This window comes from Symphalangus syndactylus, chromosome 24, assembly GCF_028878055.3.
Source record: "Symphalangus syndactylus isolate Jambi chromosome 24, NHGRI_mSymSyn1-v2.1_pri, whole genome shotgun sequence".
NCBI lineage: Eukaryota > Metazoa > Chordata > Mammalia > Primates > Hylobatidae > Symphalangus > Symphalangus syndactylus.
Window position 1 is genome coordinate 57,653,140 of NC_072446.2, and position 15,616 is coordinate 57,668,755.

A 15,616-nucleotide genomic window follows, 5' to 3' on the forward strand; every position below is an offset into this window, starting at 1 on the left:
AAAAAAAACCTGTATTTCCAGGGCTCATCTTGTCTGGGAATTTTTTATCTTTTTTGAATTGGGAGGGGGATTAGAGAATATAGTACTGATCCTGCCTTTAAATGCCATTTCATTCACCAGTCGATGTGCAGTGGGGATAAAGCCCCTCCTCCACCCACTCAGAAAGGGGGGACCATTTCCTGCTCCAGATGTGGTTGCTGGAATCTCTGGGAGGCGTCCTTCTGCGGCTGGTGTGGAGCCATGGTGGGTATTTTAAAACTGAGATTCTGTATACTGAGCACCTCACCACTGGCCTGGAGAGAGCCAGGCGTTTCTTCTATGGCCTTGCAGAAATCACTTCTTGTGATTTCGCTACTGGTACCTATAACCTAAGAATCTGGAGATAGAGATAATTAATTATCTTACATTGAGAGCCATCTCTGATGACTGTTTTGATTTGCATTTCTTTGAGGTTAAACCTTTTCACTCATTTATTGACTACTGGCATTTTTTAAAATGAATTCCATCTGCCTGCCTTTATAATAAAACACTCAAGACTATGTATTTATTTATTTAAGTATCGCATGCAAATAATAAAAAAGTTTTAGAGTGAAGGGTTTGTCTCCTTTCTCTCTAAGTCCCACAGTTCTCCTCTCAGAAGCAATTGCTCATATCCAGTTCTTGAGATGTTCTTTCAGCTATTCAGTGCATGTATAAGTAAACTGGTACATGAACACTGACCCAATTATTTTCACCTAGCAATGTGTCTTGTTAGTAACTTCCTCATTCTTTTCAGTGGCTTCATAATCCATTGTTTGTATGTATGTACTGTGTTATATTTAGACCATCCCTATTGCTGGACATGTGTGTTGTTTTCAGTGATTTAAAACCACAGTGCTTTAGGGGTTGACCTGGAGTACACTTCTTTCTGTACTTGTCCATCTGTAGGATTAATTCTGGAAGGCAGAATGGCTGGGTCAGAGAGTCTGGGCATATGTTAATTTGTATGGTATGGGAATAATTTACATGAGGAAATTATAACTCTAATATTCATCAAGATATTTTCTATCCTCTAGCTTGGCATTCCTGCTGGCTGCTCTGTTTGCCCTAAATGTGGGGCCAGCAATCACCTGTCTGCCCGATTCTGTGGCTCCTGTGGTATTTGTGTGAAGTCCCTGGCGAAACTTAGCTTGGACAGAAGGCTGGCTTTAGCTGCTGAGGAACCTCACCCTTTTTCTGAGGTGAGGCCTCCCCTGTAGTAAGAACTGGTACCCAGGAAGAGGCTGTAACTCTGAATGTGTGTGCTCTACCCTGTGAATCAACCTGGGGAAGAGACCCAAAACTTTTAGAACTTTCACGTGGAATTTCAACTAGGTGTGTAAATAAATGCAGTCAATTTAGATTTTAAACACTCGAATGATTTCTTCAGAAATCAAAGACCTAAATGGGCATATTTGTGTGTAGTAAATTGAGGTCTATGCCATTGCATTTGCAAGGCCGTAGACATAATGCCACTTCAGTGGCCTTAAAATACATGAGATAGAATGCACTTCTCTTGAATTTCTTATGTAGCATTCTGAGAACTTTTCCTTCCCCTTTTTTGTATTTTAGAAAGCTTAGGGTATATAAGATTGCTTTTGTAATTTATAACAGCTGGGCATAGTTTGAGGACCATCTCACCGGGTTATTTTCAGAAGTCCTTAAGCTCTAACAACTGGCTTTGTGTTAGATTTTTATAGTTTTATAAATTTCTCTAAGCTGGATAAAGACTTTCCATGTTTCTTCTTATCGCTTTATTATAAGAAGTTAAAGATTGATCATTATTAGAGGATGCGCTCAGCACTTTGTATGCAGTTTTAGGGAGTTCATGACCTTCTTTTTTGTTTTGAGATGGAGTCTCGCTCTGTTGCTCAGGCTGGAGTGCAATGGTGCAATTTTGGCTCACTGCAACCTCCGCCTCCCAGGTTCAAGCGATTCTCCTGCCTCAGTCTCCTGAGTAGCTAGGATTACAGGTGCGTGCCACCATGCCCGGCTAATTTTTGTATTTTTAGTAGAGATGGGGTTTCACCATGTTGGTCGGGCTGATCTGGAACTCCTTACCTTGTGATCCACTCACCTTGGCCTCCCAAAGTGCTGAGATTACAGGCATGAGCCACCACGCCCAGCTGTTCATGGCTTTCTTAACCCAGTTTGAAAGATTTAAATCCTAGACTGCCACTAGCCCTTACTCCTTTGTGCAAATGAAACAAAGGTGTTCTTTTCTCAAGATACTTGACTGCCATCTATTGGAAATTGCTTGTAATATACTGGTTTCTCTACTAGAAAAATTACCCTAATACATATGCAAATATATGATGTTCACCATGTGAATTGTACTACTTTGAATGCAGTGACATTGTGCAATGCACAACATTTCATGGTATTCCTCTCAGGTCCCCAGGTTTAGATGCAGGAAAGTATGTTAGAGAAGATGTTGGTGACCAGTGGCTGAGTGTGGATGAGTAGTGAAGTCTATGCTCTACTGGATTATAGAGCTGAGAAGGATAGATATCTTCCAGGTATCAAGCAGGCCGGCAAACACCCCTTGATTTGCTGAATTTTAGATAATAAATGGCTAATCATGGATCAGGCTGGAAGTTGCTGGGAAAGACAGGAGCAAGGAAGGTGAGGCAAAGGCTGGAAAACCCTATTAGTTCAAAGTACACTTTTCTTGAGATACTTTTTATTCTGATTAGAGTTGTTTTCTATAAGTAAAATGCAAGATTGATTAAATTATATTCTAATTTAAAAAATGTCTTCTGCCACACTCATAGCCCCGATGTGCCTGGCAGTCCCTGAATATTCCTTTGCCCAGATCTGATGCTGGGACTAAGAGGGACATAGGAACACAGACTGTTGGCCTGTTCTACCCATCCAGCAAGCTGCTAGCAAAAAAGGAACTGGAAATAGCCTCTCAAAAGCAGAGGCAGGAGAAAATGAGTGACCATAAACCCCTCCTCACAGCCATCAGCCCAGGAAGAGGTAAGGGGAAGGATGCCCTTTCTTCTGGTCAGGAGGGAATTCGCTCTTTCTCTGAAAGAACATTTCATTTTCTCTTCCTTTTAGATTTATTTGTATGTGTAAGAAGTAAGTTTCTTTCTTTTCCTCTTTTTCAAGTAATTTTCTTTGTATTGGAAAAAGAAGCTCTTCCTGTAAGCTCCTCCTTAAACTTTCAGTATTCCGATGTTTTAGTTCATAGCCCTGTTGCCTAGTCCCTCAGTCACATGGCGTATGTGGGTTTCTTTTGTCGTGATAGGCATGCTGTTAGTGCGCAGTGCTATTGCTACCTGCCATTATCCCTTTTTTTAATTGTAAAATTTAAATAACATAAAATTCACCATTTTGACTAATTTTAAGTCTATAATTTGGGCCAGTTGTGGTGACTCATGCCTGCAATCCCAGCACTTTGGGAGGCCAAGGCTGGAGGATCTCTTGAGTCTAGGAGTTTGAGACCAGTCTGGACAACAAAGTGAGACCCTGTCTCTACAATTTTTTTTTTTTAAAGCAGTCATTTGTGGTGGTACATGCCTGTGGTCCCAGCTAGGTGCTTCAAATTTCATTTTGAAACTTAATATCTATTGTGGTGGTATTAAGTGGCGGGACCTTTTGGAAATTGATCATGAGGATGGAGCCCTCATGAATAGATCAGTGCCTTATGAAAGGGCTGGAGGGAATGAGCTAAGGCCCCTTTTTGTCCTTTGGCCCTTCCTCCATGTGAGGACACAGCGTTCCCCTCCTTTGGAGGATGCAGCAACGAGGCACCATCTTGGAAGCAGAGAGACCAGGCCCTCCCCAGACACCTAACCTGCAGGGACCTTTATTTTGGACTTCTAGCTTCCAGAACTGTGAGAAATAAATTCCTGTTCTTTATAAATTACCCAGTCTCAACTATTTTGTTTATAGCAGCACAAATGGACTAAGACAGTTTGCTAGTATTTTCTTGAAGACTTTTGTGTCTATATTTATAAGAGATATTAGTCTGCAGTTTTCTTCTTTCCTTCTACTGTCTGTCTGATTTTGGTATCAGGATAATGGTAGCCTTATAGAAACACTTCTTTTTTTTTGAAGTGGTTATGAAGAATTGGTATTAACTATTATTTAAATTTTGGTAAATTACCTGTGAATCTATCTGGATCTGATGTTTGTCTAGTGGGCAATTCTGATTACTCTTTACTTTTTATAGGTCTGTTCAGATTTTCTATTTCTTGTTGAATCAGTTTTGGTAGTTTGTTTTTCTAGATATTTATCTATTTAATCTGATTAATTTATTAGCATACAGTTGTTTGTGATACTCTTGTATAATCTTTTTTATTTCAGTACAGTTGGTGATAACATCTCCTATTTCATTTCTAATTCTAGTAACTTGAGATGTCACTTTTTTTGGTCAATCTTACTAAAGGTTTGTCAATTTCATTGATCTTTTCCAAGAACCAACTTTTGGTTTTATTGATTTTCTATTATTTTTATATTCTGTATTTCACTAAATTCCACTCTAATCATGATTTCCTTCTTTCTTCTTACTTTAAGTTGACTTTGCCCTTCTTTTCCTGGTTTAAGGCCAAAGATTAGGGCGATGATTTTGAGATCTTTCTTCAGAACGTGAACATTTGCTGCTATAAATTTCTTTTTGAGCTTTGCTTTCACTGCGTCCCATAAGTTTGGTGTACCTTCATTTTCTTTCTTTCTTTTTTTTGAGATAGGGTCTCACTTTGTCGCCCAGGCTGGAGTGCAGTGGCACAATCATGGCACACTGCAGCCTTGACCTCCTGGGCTCAAGTGATCCTCTTCCCTCAATCTACTTAGTAGCTGGGAGCACAGGCACAAGCCACCACACCTGGATAATCTTTAAACGTTTTTATAGAGATGGGGTGTGACTGTGTTGCCGGTGTTGCCGGTCTCAAACTCTTGGGGTCAAGGAAGCCTCCCACCTTAGCCTCCCAGAGTGCTAGGATTACAGGCATAAGCCACTGTGTCCTGCACCATGAATCAGGGTTTTTTGTCCATTCTGACAATCCCTGTTTTTTTTTTTTAATTGGATTTTTTCATCCATCTACACTTAATGTTATTATTGATAAAATTGGACTTACCATTTTGCTTTTTGTTTTCCAAATGTTTCTAAATGCCTTTTTTGTTCCTCTGTTGCTCCTTTACTGCTTTCTTTTGCATTGCTTATTTTCCAGTGTAACATTTTGATTTATTTAATGACTTTTTCACTACATACTTTGAGCTATTTCCTTAGTGGTTACTATAGGGTTTTCCTCATACATCTTAACAGACTATACTTCAGGTTTATACTAACTTAATTCCAATGAAATACAGAAATTCTACCCCTATAATTCAATTCCCTCTTCCCAACTTTTGTGGCATTATTTTCTAATATAACATTATGTTTATGTTTACATATATGTTATAAACTCTTAAAACACTGTTATAATTATTAGTTATAACATGATGTCTTTTAAAAAAAGAACTATTATTTATGGCTTTTGTTATATTAGCCTTCTTTTCCCCCATTTATAGTTCTCTTAATTTATTCCTTTGGATTCATTTCCTAAGCCCAATGAAGCTTTGCTCTTACTCACCTCCTTTTTTTTTTTTTTGTTTAGATGTAGTCTCACTCTGCCGCCCAGGCTGGAGTACAGTGGCGTGATCTCAGCTCACTGCAACCTCTGCCTCCTGGGTTCAAGCGATTCTCCTGCCTAAGCCTCCCGGATAATTTTTTGTGTTTGTAGTAGAGACGGGGTTTCACTGTATTAGCCAGAACAGTCTCGATCTCCTGACCTCGTGATCCACCCGCCTTGGCCTCCCGAAGTGCTAGGATTACAGGCGTGAGCCACCGTGCCTGGCCTCACCCACCTTCTTTGTGTTGTTATTGGTCAATATATCTTATTTCTATATGTTATAGGCCAAACTTTATAATTATATTCATATTGTTTTACATAATCTCTTTTTGAATCTGTTGAGAAGAAGGGAAAAGAAATATGCATTTATAATATCTTTTATAATTACATAATTACCTTTACTGGTGGTGGTGGTGGTTGTGTGTGTGTGTGTGTGTGTATTCATATTACTCTCTAGGGTCATTTGCTTTCAGCCTAAAGACCTTCGTAAGTATTCTTATAAGGTGGATTTGCTAGCAATGAATTCTCTGTTTTTGTTAAACTTTACTAGCTATAAGATTCTTGCTTTACAGTTGTTTTCTTTGAACACTTTGAATACGTTGATCTACTGTCTTCTGGCCTCCGTTATTTCAGATGAGAGTTCTGCTGTTAATACATTGGGGATCCCTTGAATCTTACAAATCACCTCTCTCTTGCTTCTTTCAAGATTCTCTTCATGTCATATTCTTTCAACAGTTTGATAATGTGTCTCGCTGTGGATCTCTTTGGGTTTATCCTACGTGAAACTTGTTGAGCTTCTTTTTAAAAATCTTTTAAATTTTTTATTTAAAAAATTTTTGTGGGTACATAGTAGGTGTATATATTTATGGGGTACGTGAGATATTTTGGTAGAGCCATGCAATGCACAATAGTAACACTGATTGCATAAACAAACAAACTTGCAAAATGGAAACTAATAAAAACTCTAGATTTAATCCCCTCCGCTTTTTAACTTTTTGTTTTTTCTCTTTAGTGTTATTGTACTGTCTTAAAAAGTTGTAGTTATTATTTTTGATTGGTTCATAATTTAGTCTTTCTATTTAAGTCAAGAGAAGTTCACACACGACAATGACAGTGTTATGCTATTCGGTGTTTCTCTGTGTGCTTACTATTACCTGTGAACTTTGGACCTTCGGATAATTTCTTCCTGCTCATTAACATCGTTTTCTTGCAGATTGAATAACTCCCTTTAGCATTTCTTGTAGGACAGTCTGGTATTGATGAAATTCCTTAGCTTTTGTTTGGGAAGATCTTCGTTTCTCCTTCATGTTTGAAAGATATTTTTGCCAGACATATACTATTCTAGGGGAAAACTTTTTTATTTTTTTCAGCATTTTAAATATGTCATGCCACTCTCTCCTGGCCTATAGGATTTCTGCTGAAAAGCCTGCTGCTGAATGTATTGGAGCTCCATTGGATGTTATTTGTTTCTCTTCTCTTGCTGCTTTTAGGATACTTTCTTTATCCTTGACCTTTTAGAGTTTAATTATGAAATGTCTTGGGGTAGTCTTCTTTGGATTAAATCTGCTTGGTGTTCTATAACTTTACTGTACTTGAATGTTGATAGTTTTCTCTAGGTTTGGGAAGTTCTGTGATACTATCTGTTTGGTTTTTTTGTTTGTTTGTTTTTTTGAGACGGAGTCTCACTCTGTCCCCCAGGTTGGAATGCAGTGGTGTGATCTCAGCTCACTGCAACCTCCACTTGCTGGGTTGAAGCGATTCTCCTGCCTCAGCCTCCGAAGTAGCTGGGATAGCAGGCGTAAGCCACTATGCCTGGATAATTTTTATATTTATAGTAGAGATGGGGTTTCACCCTGTTGGCCAGGCTGGTCTCGAGCTCCTGACCTCAAATGATCCACCCACCTTGGCCTCCCAAAGTGCTGGGATTACAGATGTGAGCCACTGCATCTGGCCTGATACTATCCCTTTGAAGAAACTTTCTACTCCTACTTCTTTCTCTACCTCCTCTTTAAGGCCAAATACTCTTAGATTTGCCCTTTTGAGGCTATTTTCTAGATCTTATAGGTGTGCTTTGTTATTTTTTATTATGTTTTCTTTTGTTTCCTCTGACTGTGTATTTTTGAATAGCCTGTCTTCAAGCTCACTTTAATTCTTTCTTTTGCTTAATCAGTTCTGCTATTTAGAGACTCTGATGCATATTTTAGCATGTGAGTTCTATTTTCCAACTCTAGAATTTTTACTTGATTCTTTTTAATTATTGCAAACTCTCTTAAATTTATCTGACAGAATTCTGAATTCCTTTTCTGTGTTATCTTGAATTTCTTTGAGTTTCCTTAAAACAGCTATTTTGAACTTTCTGTCTGAAAGGTCATATATCTCTGTTTCTCCAGGATTGGTCCATGGTGTCTTATTTATTTCATTTGCTGAAGTCATGTTCTCCTGGATGCTGATGATGCTGGTAGATGCTCTTCAGTGTCTGGGCCTTGAAAAGTTAGGTATTTATTGAGGTCTTCACAGTCTGGACTTGTTTGTGCCTATTGTTCTTGGGAAGGGTTTCCAGGTATTCGAAGGGACTTGGACCCCAAGCCCCATAACACTGTGATTTTTTGCAGACTTGTAGAGGTACTGCTTTGGTGGTCTTAGATAAGATCCGGAAGAATTATCTGGACTACCAGGAAGAGATTCTTGTTCTTTTCCCTTCTTTTTCCCAGACATACAAAGTCTCTCTTTCTGTGCTGAGCCACCTGGAACTAGGGGTATGGTGATGCAAGCAGTCCTGTGGCCACCACTATTGGGACTGAGTTGGGTCATACCTGAAGCCAGTATAGCACTGGGCCTTGCCCAAGGTCCTTCCTTTCTAGATGGTGAATTCTACCAGGCCTTGAGCACATCCAGAGATGCTGTCAGGAGCCAAGGGTTAGAGTAAAAAAACATAATTATTTACTTGATGTTCTATTATATTGCAGCTAAGCAATGAAATCATAATAGAAAGTCTTTCCTGCTCTTCCCTCCCCTTTCCACAGGCAGAGGAACCTCTCCCTGTGGCCACCACGACTACTGGTCCACAGGTCCACAGGGGATTCTGCCAGGCCACTGCCAATGTTCGCTTGAAGCCCACGGGCTCTTCTGTTAGCTTGTGGTGAATGCTTCCAGGCCTGGGACTCACCCTTCAGGGCAGTGGGCTCCCCTCTGGCCCAGGGCAGATCCAGAAATCCTGTCCAAGGCCCTAAGCCTAGACTCGGGGACCCCAAGAGCCTGCTTGTTGCTCTACCCCACTGTGTTCAAGCTGGTACCTAGGGTACAAGATGAAGTCCCCTTTACTTTTCCCTCTGCTTTTCTCAAACAGAATGAGTCTTGCACCATAGCCACTACAACTTGGAATGTGCTGGGTCTTCCCTGAAGTTAGCACACATCAGAGCACAAGGCCCACAGCATACTCCCTGGGTATTGCTGGTGATTATTTGAGCCCAGGGGCCCTTTAGTCAGCAGATGATGAATCCTGCCAGGACTGGGGCCTTCCCTTCAACGCAGTGAGTTCCCTTCTGGCCCAGGATGTGTCTAGAAATGTCAGCTGGGAGCTAGGGCCTAGAAGGGGGGCCTTACGGCTCTGCCTTGTGCCCTGTCCTACTGTGGCTGAGCTGGTATCCAAGATACAAGACAAAGTCCTCTTTACTCTTGGCTCCCCTCTCCTTAAGTAGAAAGGAGTCGCTTTTGTTGCCATGAGCTGCACTGCCTGGAGTTGGAGAAGGGATATTACAAGCCCCCCTTAAACCATGCCAGCTGGTGTCTCCCTAGGTCACGTGCCACCCTAGTTTACTGCCTCCGAGCCTAGCCTAGCACCAGGAGTTGCCTGGGAATTTCAGTCTTTGTGTCCTAGACTGCCTTTCAAGTTTACCTATGATCCCAGAGCACCTCGACCACCAGTGGCGAGGCTTGCTGAGAAATTCAAGTTCAGACTACTAGGATGAGCAATTTCCCTCTGGCTAGGGTTGGTCCAAATGCTCCCTCCATGTGCAGGCACTGGCAGAGCCCAGCACGGCTTTATTCTCAGCTGTGACAGGGCAGTACTGAGTTCAGTGTACAGTCTCCAGTCACTGTGCTCTCCCTCCCCAAAGTGCACCCATTCTCTTTCCATGCTGTATAGCTGCTGCTGGGGGATGGGGAAGGACGTTTTCAGTGATTCAAGACTGTCTTTCCTGCCCTTCTTGATGCCTCTTTCCACAATATGAAGTTAAAACCAGGTATTGTGATTGCTCACCTGATTTTTGGTTCATGTAACGGTGCTTTTCTGAGTGCAGATAGTTGTTAAAATTTGGTGTTCCAGCAGGGGGGATGAATGGTGTAGGCTTTTTCTGCAATCTTTCTCCACCTCCAGCTTGTTGAGCTTCTTGGATGTGTAAATTCATGTCTTTTATCAAATTTGGGAAGGGTTTGGCAATCATCTCTTCAAATATTTTTTCTGTCCCATTTCTCTGTCTCCTCTCCTTCTGGGTTTCTCATGTAGATGTTGACATGCTCGATAGCTTCCCATGGGTCTCTTAGGCTCTGTTCATTTTTCTTCTTTCCTTTTTCTCTCTTTTTTTTACATTGTGTAATATCTATTGACCTATTTTTCAGTTTGCTAATCCTTTTTTATCCTACTTCACATTTACTGTTGAGCGCCTCTTGTGAATTATCTATTCTAGTTATTATACTTTTCTGCTACATATTCTTATTTGGTTTTCCTTTCATGTGTTTATTTATATTCTCTTATTTCAGGAAGAATTCTTCCTTCTTTTTTTATTTTTATTTTTCATAGGCAGAGTTTTGCTCTGTTACCCAGGCTGGAGTGCAATGATACAAATCACAGCTCACTGCAATCTCAAACTCCTGGGCTTGAGCAATGCTCCCGCCTCAGCCTCCCAAGCAACTGGGACTAGAGGTGCACACCATCATGCTTGGTTAATTTAAAAAAAATTTTTGTAGGGATGGGGTCTCACTATGTTGCCCAGGCTGGTCTCAAACTCCTAGCCTCAAGCAATCCTCCCACCTCAGCCTCCTGAAATGCATCATAATTTCTTCTATTTTTTTTTTTTTTTTTTCTAAGAGTCAGGGTCTTGCTCTGTCACCCAGGCTGGAGTGCAGTGGTGCAATTATAGCTGACTGCAGCCTCCAAATCTTGGGCTCAAGAGATCTTTTCACCTCAGCCTCTCGAGTTGCAGGGACTACATGTACATTCCACTACTCTTGGCTCTTCTTTTACTCCTTTTAAGCATGATTTCCTTTAGTTCCTTGAGCATGTTTATAATGGCTGCTTTGAAGTCTTAAATCTTCAACATCTAGTTGCTATCACAGGCAGTTTCTGTTGCATGTTTTTCCCCCTGTGTTTGGGTCAGAGTTTCCTGTTTCTTTGCATGTCTCATGATTTTTTTGTTGGAAACTGGGTGTGTTAGATAATATATTGTATCAACTCTGGGTACTGACCTATCTTCCAGGCTTGTTATTGTTATTTGTTTGTCTGTTTGTCTGTTCATTTTACTGAACTCTATTTCACCCCCACAGTATGAAGCTTCTGATGTGACTCCATGGAGAGTGTAGTGTTGGCACGCACCCTGTCACCATAGGATGATGGTGGTTTGGCAGGGCTCTCTTTGTCTCTTTCCTGACCACACCTAGCCATTAAGCTCTGCTTATTGTTGGATGATTCCTCTATTGTTTTCAACCATGACCTGGGGCATAAATTGCTTCACGGACTGGTTTAATTAAATTTGGCATCCTTTACAGCAGGGGTGTCCAATCCTTTGGTTTCCCTGGGCCACACTAGAAGAATTGTCTTGGGCCACACATAAAATACATTAATGCTAATGGTAGCTGATGAGCTTAAAAAAAAAAAAATCTCATAATGTTCTAAGAAAGTTTACGAATCTGTGGCTCGGGGGGTTGGCTCACACCTGTAATCCCAGCACTTTGGGAGGCTGAGGTGGGTGGATCACCTGAGGTCAGGAGTTTGAGACCAGCCTCGCCAACATGGCAAAACCCCATCTCTACTAAAAATACAAAAATTATCTGGGCATGGTGGCAGGCACCTGTAATCCCAGCTACTTGGGAGTCTGAGGCAAAAGAATCATTCGAACCCAGGAGGCAGAGGTTGCAGTGAGCCGAGATCATGCCACTGCACTCCTGCCTGGGCAACAGAGTGAGAATCCATTTCAAAAAAAAAAGAAAAAAAGAAAGTTAGTTTATGAATCTGTGTTGGGCTCCATTCAGAGTCATCCTTGGCCACATGTGGCCCATGAGCTGTGGGTTGGACAGCCTGGCTTTACAGGGATTGTTTTTTAGGTCAATGTTTGAATATTTTTCTTACCTCAGGAGGGCTGTTCTTAGCTGTTTATTTCTCTGATCCTCTGAGGTAAACTGGCCAGCCTATTTAGCTCATATCTCTAATGAATCTTCTAGTCTTCTTTTAACTGCTTTTTAACATACCCTCCATTGTTTTGAAAGCAGCCTTAGGCTTGAACTTTCCCACACTTTGTTGCAAATGAAGTCTGTTTCTTTGGGAAGAGATTCTGAACTCTGTTTTTTGACCTGCCTCTTCCCCGGGCAAAATCTCTGAGCCAATGCTCTGGATGGAGACAATGGCATGTTTTTTCAATGTGGCACCATTGCTTTAGCGGCTGGGTAAGCAGCAGAGCAGGTGCAGCTGTAGCCTTTGTTCTTCATGACTTGCTTCTCCCAACATTGGACTTGTGCTGAATGAGCCAGGAATAGGTGGTCTGGACCCCAGTATTCTCAGTGTTCCAGATCAAAGGTGGAACATCCATCCCATGAGTGGTAACTGGGCAGAGAAAGGGAGCCCCCATCTCTTGATCACACTTGGCCAGAATTTAGCCTGTGCAAAGGGCACTTGGGACAGGATGAGAAATACTGAAGTCCCTGACCTTCCTCGGAAGATACTACACCCCTTTGGAAACTCTGAGGAGAGGGAGCCCTGTGTACTCAGCTGCACCTATATGGAGTGGAGCTGAGAAGGAGTGGAAGGGAGTGGCCCATGGTTCAAACACCACAGACTCTCATGATTCTGAGTTTTGGTATATTTTCATTAAATGTTTATTTTCTGTATGGCTTTAGAACCATTTCTAGATGGCTCTAAAATACTTGTGATGGATTTTGCTGTTTTTTTTTAAATAGTTTTGTTAGCAGTGGCGAATTCGTACAGGTCTGCAGCAACCTCAGTTCTTGCTTCCAAGGAGGAAAGAATTTGGCCGAGAGGCATAAGGCAGAGTGAGAGACTGAGGCAAGTTTTAGAGCAGGAGTGAAAGTTTATTGAAAAGTTTTAGAGCAGGAACGAAAGGAGGTACATTTTGAAGAAGGCCAAGCAGGTGACTTGAAAGATTCAAGTGTGCTGTTCAGCCCTTGATGTGGGGCTTATACATTGGCATGGTTCCAGAGTTGGCATTACTTCTCCCCTGATTCCTCTTGGTGGGCTGTCCCCATGTTCAGTGGCCTGCCAGTACTTGGGAGGGACCACATGCACCGTATGTTGATGGAAGTTGTGTGCATGCTCACTTGAGGCATTCCCTTATCCATTGAGTGTTCCTGGAGAAAGGTCATGTACCAGTTAAACTCTGCCATTTTTCTTCTTAGTGCACATGCCTGAGCCCACTCGTCTAACTCCTGAGATCTCATCGGGAAGCTGCTGATCACCAGCTTCAGGTGTCTTCTATCTATTGGGAGACCGCTGTCCCCTGGCACCAGCTGCAGCCAATTGTTATTTTAGAGAAAGTTTAACAACTGCCTGACCATCACCTGATGGTGACCTGACATTTCTGGGGGTGGGGGGAGCCTTTCCTGCCCTGCTCATGTCTCCCTAGCTACCTACTCTAACAATTTTACTGGGGAGTAGGTCCACTCAAATTCCTAGGCTGCCATGCCAGAAGTTGTTCATTCCCAGCTCTTCTTTGCCCTCTGGATGTCCTTAGTGGGAGTCAAAACCCAGCCCACAATCTGACTGAAGTCTTCCAGATATAAATGTGGTATCACACCTGTGGTAGATTGTCTGCAGAGATGACCAGAATCATTCCTCATATCCCTCCTGTCCTTAGGAGGAAGAGGCTGTTTCTCTTCCTTTGGAATCTGGACTGACCTTGTGACTTGCTTTGACATAGAGAGCGATAGAAGAGACACCGTGATAGTTCTGGGCCTAGGCCTTACGAGAGCTGAAAGCTTCCACTTAACTCTCTAGGAAGTCAGCACTGTGTAAAGAAGTTCAGTATAGATTACTGCATTAGAAGAGATGCCACATGAAGAAGAACAGAGCACCTGAGCCAGCACCCAACCCAAAGACTCCAGACATTTGAATGAGTGCAGGTGAAGGCTGAGCCATCCCAGACAGCTCCCAGTAGTTTGTGCCATCTTCACTGAGGCCTTAGCCTTGTGGATGAAATAATCTTGGATCCCATAGCCCTATTTGAGATGGCTCAACTGACACCATGTGGAGCAGAGATGAGCCGTCCCTGCAGAGCACTGACCATATTCTTGACCCACAGAAGTATGGGCAGTAAAGTGGTTGATGTTTTAAACCACTGAGTTTTGGGGTGTTTTGTTTGGTAGCAGTGGATAATAGAAATAGGTTTTCAGTTTCCTGTAGTAGAAACTAGTCCCTTCGAATCCCCTTGTTCAGCCTGAGCTGGAAGGGAATAGAACTCACCTCTCCATGGGGACTCACAGTCTTACAATGACCCTTTCCAAAGGACTTCCTCACAAGGTCCTTACTCAGTGCTTTTTTGAGAGTTGAGATTTCACTTTAGAAATATACATCTAGGCCAGGTGCAGTGGCTAATATCTGTAATCAGAACACTTTGGGAGGCCGAGGCAGGCAGATCACGTGAGGTTAGGAGTTCGAGACCAGCCTGGCCAACATAGCAAAACCCCGTCTCTACTAAAAGTACAAAAATTAGCCAGGCGTGGTGGTAGGTGCCTGTAATCCCAGCTACTCAGGAGGCTGAGGCAGGAGAATGGCTTGAACCTGGGAGGCAGAGGTTGCAGTGAGCCGAGATCGTGCCACTGCACTCCAGCCTGGGCGACAAGAGCAAGACTCCGTCTATAAAAAAAAAAAAAAAGAAGTATAGATCTATTGTATTGTAGCTTCTCAGTCAGAACCTCATTTTTAACATACTCCTACATACATATTTATTTATTTTCATATTATCTGTGTCCACTAAGAATGTAAGATCCTTGAGGGCAAGAACTCTGTCCACTTCTGTATCCTAGCCCTAGAATAGTACATGACCAATAGTAGGTGCCCAGTAAATATTTGTGGGATAAATGGCTACTTTGTGTCAAACAGTGTGCTAGGCTCAGTATGATCTCTAGCATTGTCTCGATTACTCATAGTGGACTGTCCAGATGCCCCGAGCCAGATCTCAGCCCGCTTGTTTTCAATGCAGCCGTGGTGGATGGTTTCACCCATCATTGCTAGCATGCCTCATCAAATGTGCCCCATTCTCTCTCTTGCTGTTTTATTTAAATAATTTTATCTCTCTTGACTTTGCTGCCTCCAACTTCAGAGCAGGAGAAGGCTGCCTATCCATGCACAGGTGCAACCCTGAAGCACTGGGAGTTAACACTACTTGGGCTGCCCTCACTCATGGGCAAGGGAGCCGGGGAGCAGATCCCTTAGCTTCTCTGTCCTTCAGCGGACAACTGTGAGACATGTTCTCCATGGTCCCTCATATCCCCAGCAAGATCGGGCCCCAGTTGCCCAGGGTATTAACCAGTTTTTAACACATTTGTTCTTCCTTCCCTTCCCTGTCCTGCTCTTTATACTCCATCACTTGCATGTCCCACGGTCACCTTCCAAAGAAACCACCTGTCCTAAGTCTTTATCTCAGATTCTGCTTTCAGGGGAACCCAACTAAGAACACTTAGGTTCTCTTGTTTAATGTCACAGTAACACATGAGGTAGGGGGTATTGGTTCCATTTTATTAGGTAAGAAAAG

General features: G+C 42.2%; 1 protein-coding gene across 23 annotated transcripts in view; it reads left to right on the forward strand.

Annotated features, from left to right (window-relative positions):
- Positions 1-15,616, forward strand: part of DZANK1 (double zinc ribbon and ankyrin repeat domains 1) — a 78,312-nt gene that overhangs the window by 48,862 nt on the left and 13,834 nt on the right. For 19 of the 23 annotated variants that reach the window (XM_055265112.2, XM_063633890.1, XM_063633891.1 and 16 more), the window contains 3 exons: positions 121-243; positions 1,056-1,220; positions 2,793-3,000. In XM_055265112.2, the coding sequence (XP_055121087.2) occupies positions 121-243; positions 1,056-1,220; positions 2,793-3,000 (496 nt within the window). The remainder of the gene's footprint in view (positions 1-120; positions 244-1,055; positions 1,221-2,792; positions 3,001-15,616) is intronic. The other 4 variants (XM_055265113.2, XM_055265116.2, XM_063633903.1 and 1 more) reach the window with 2 other exon arrangements.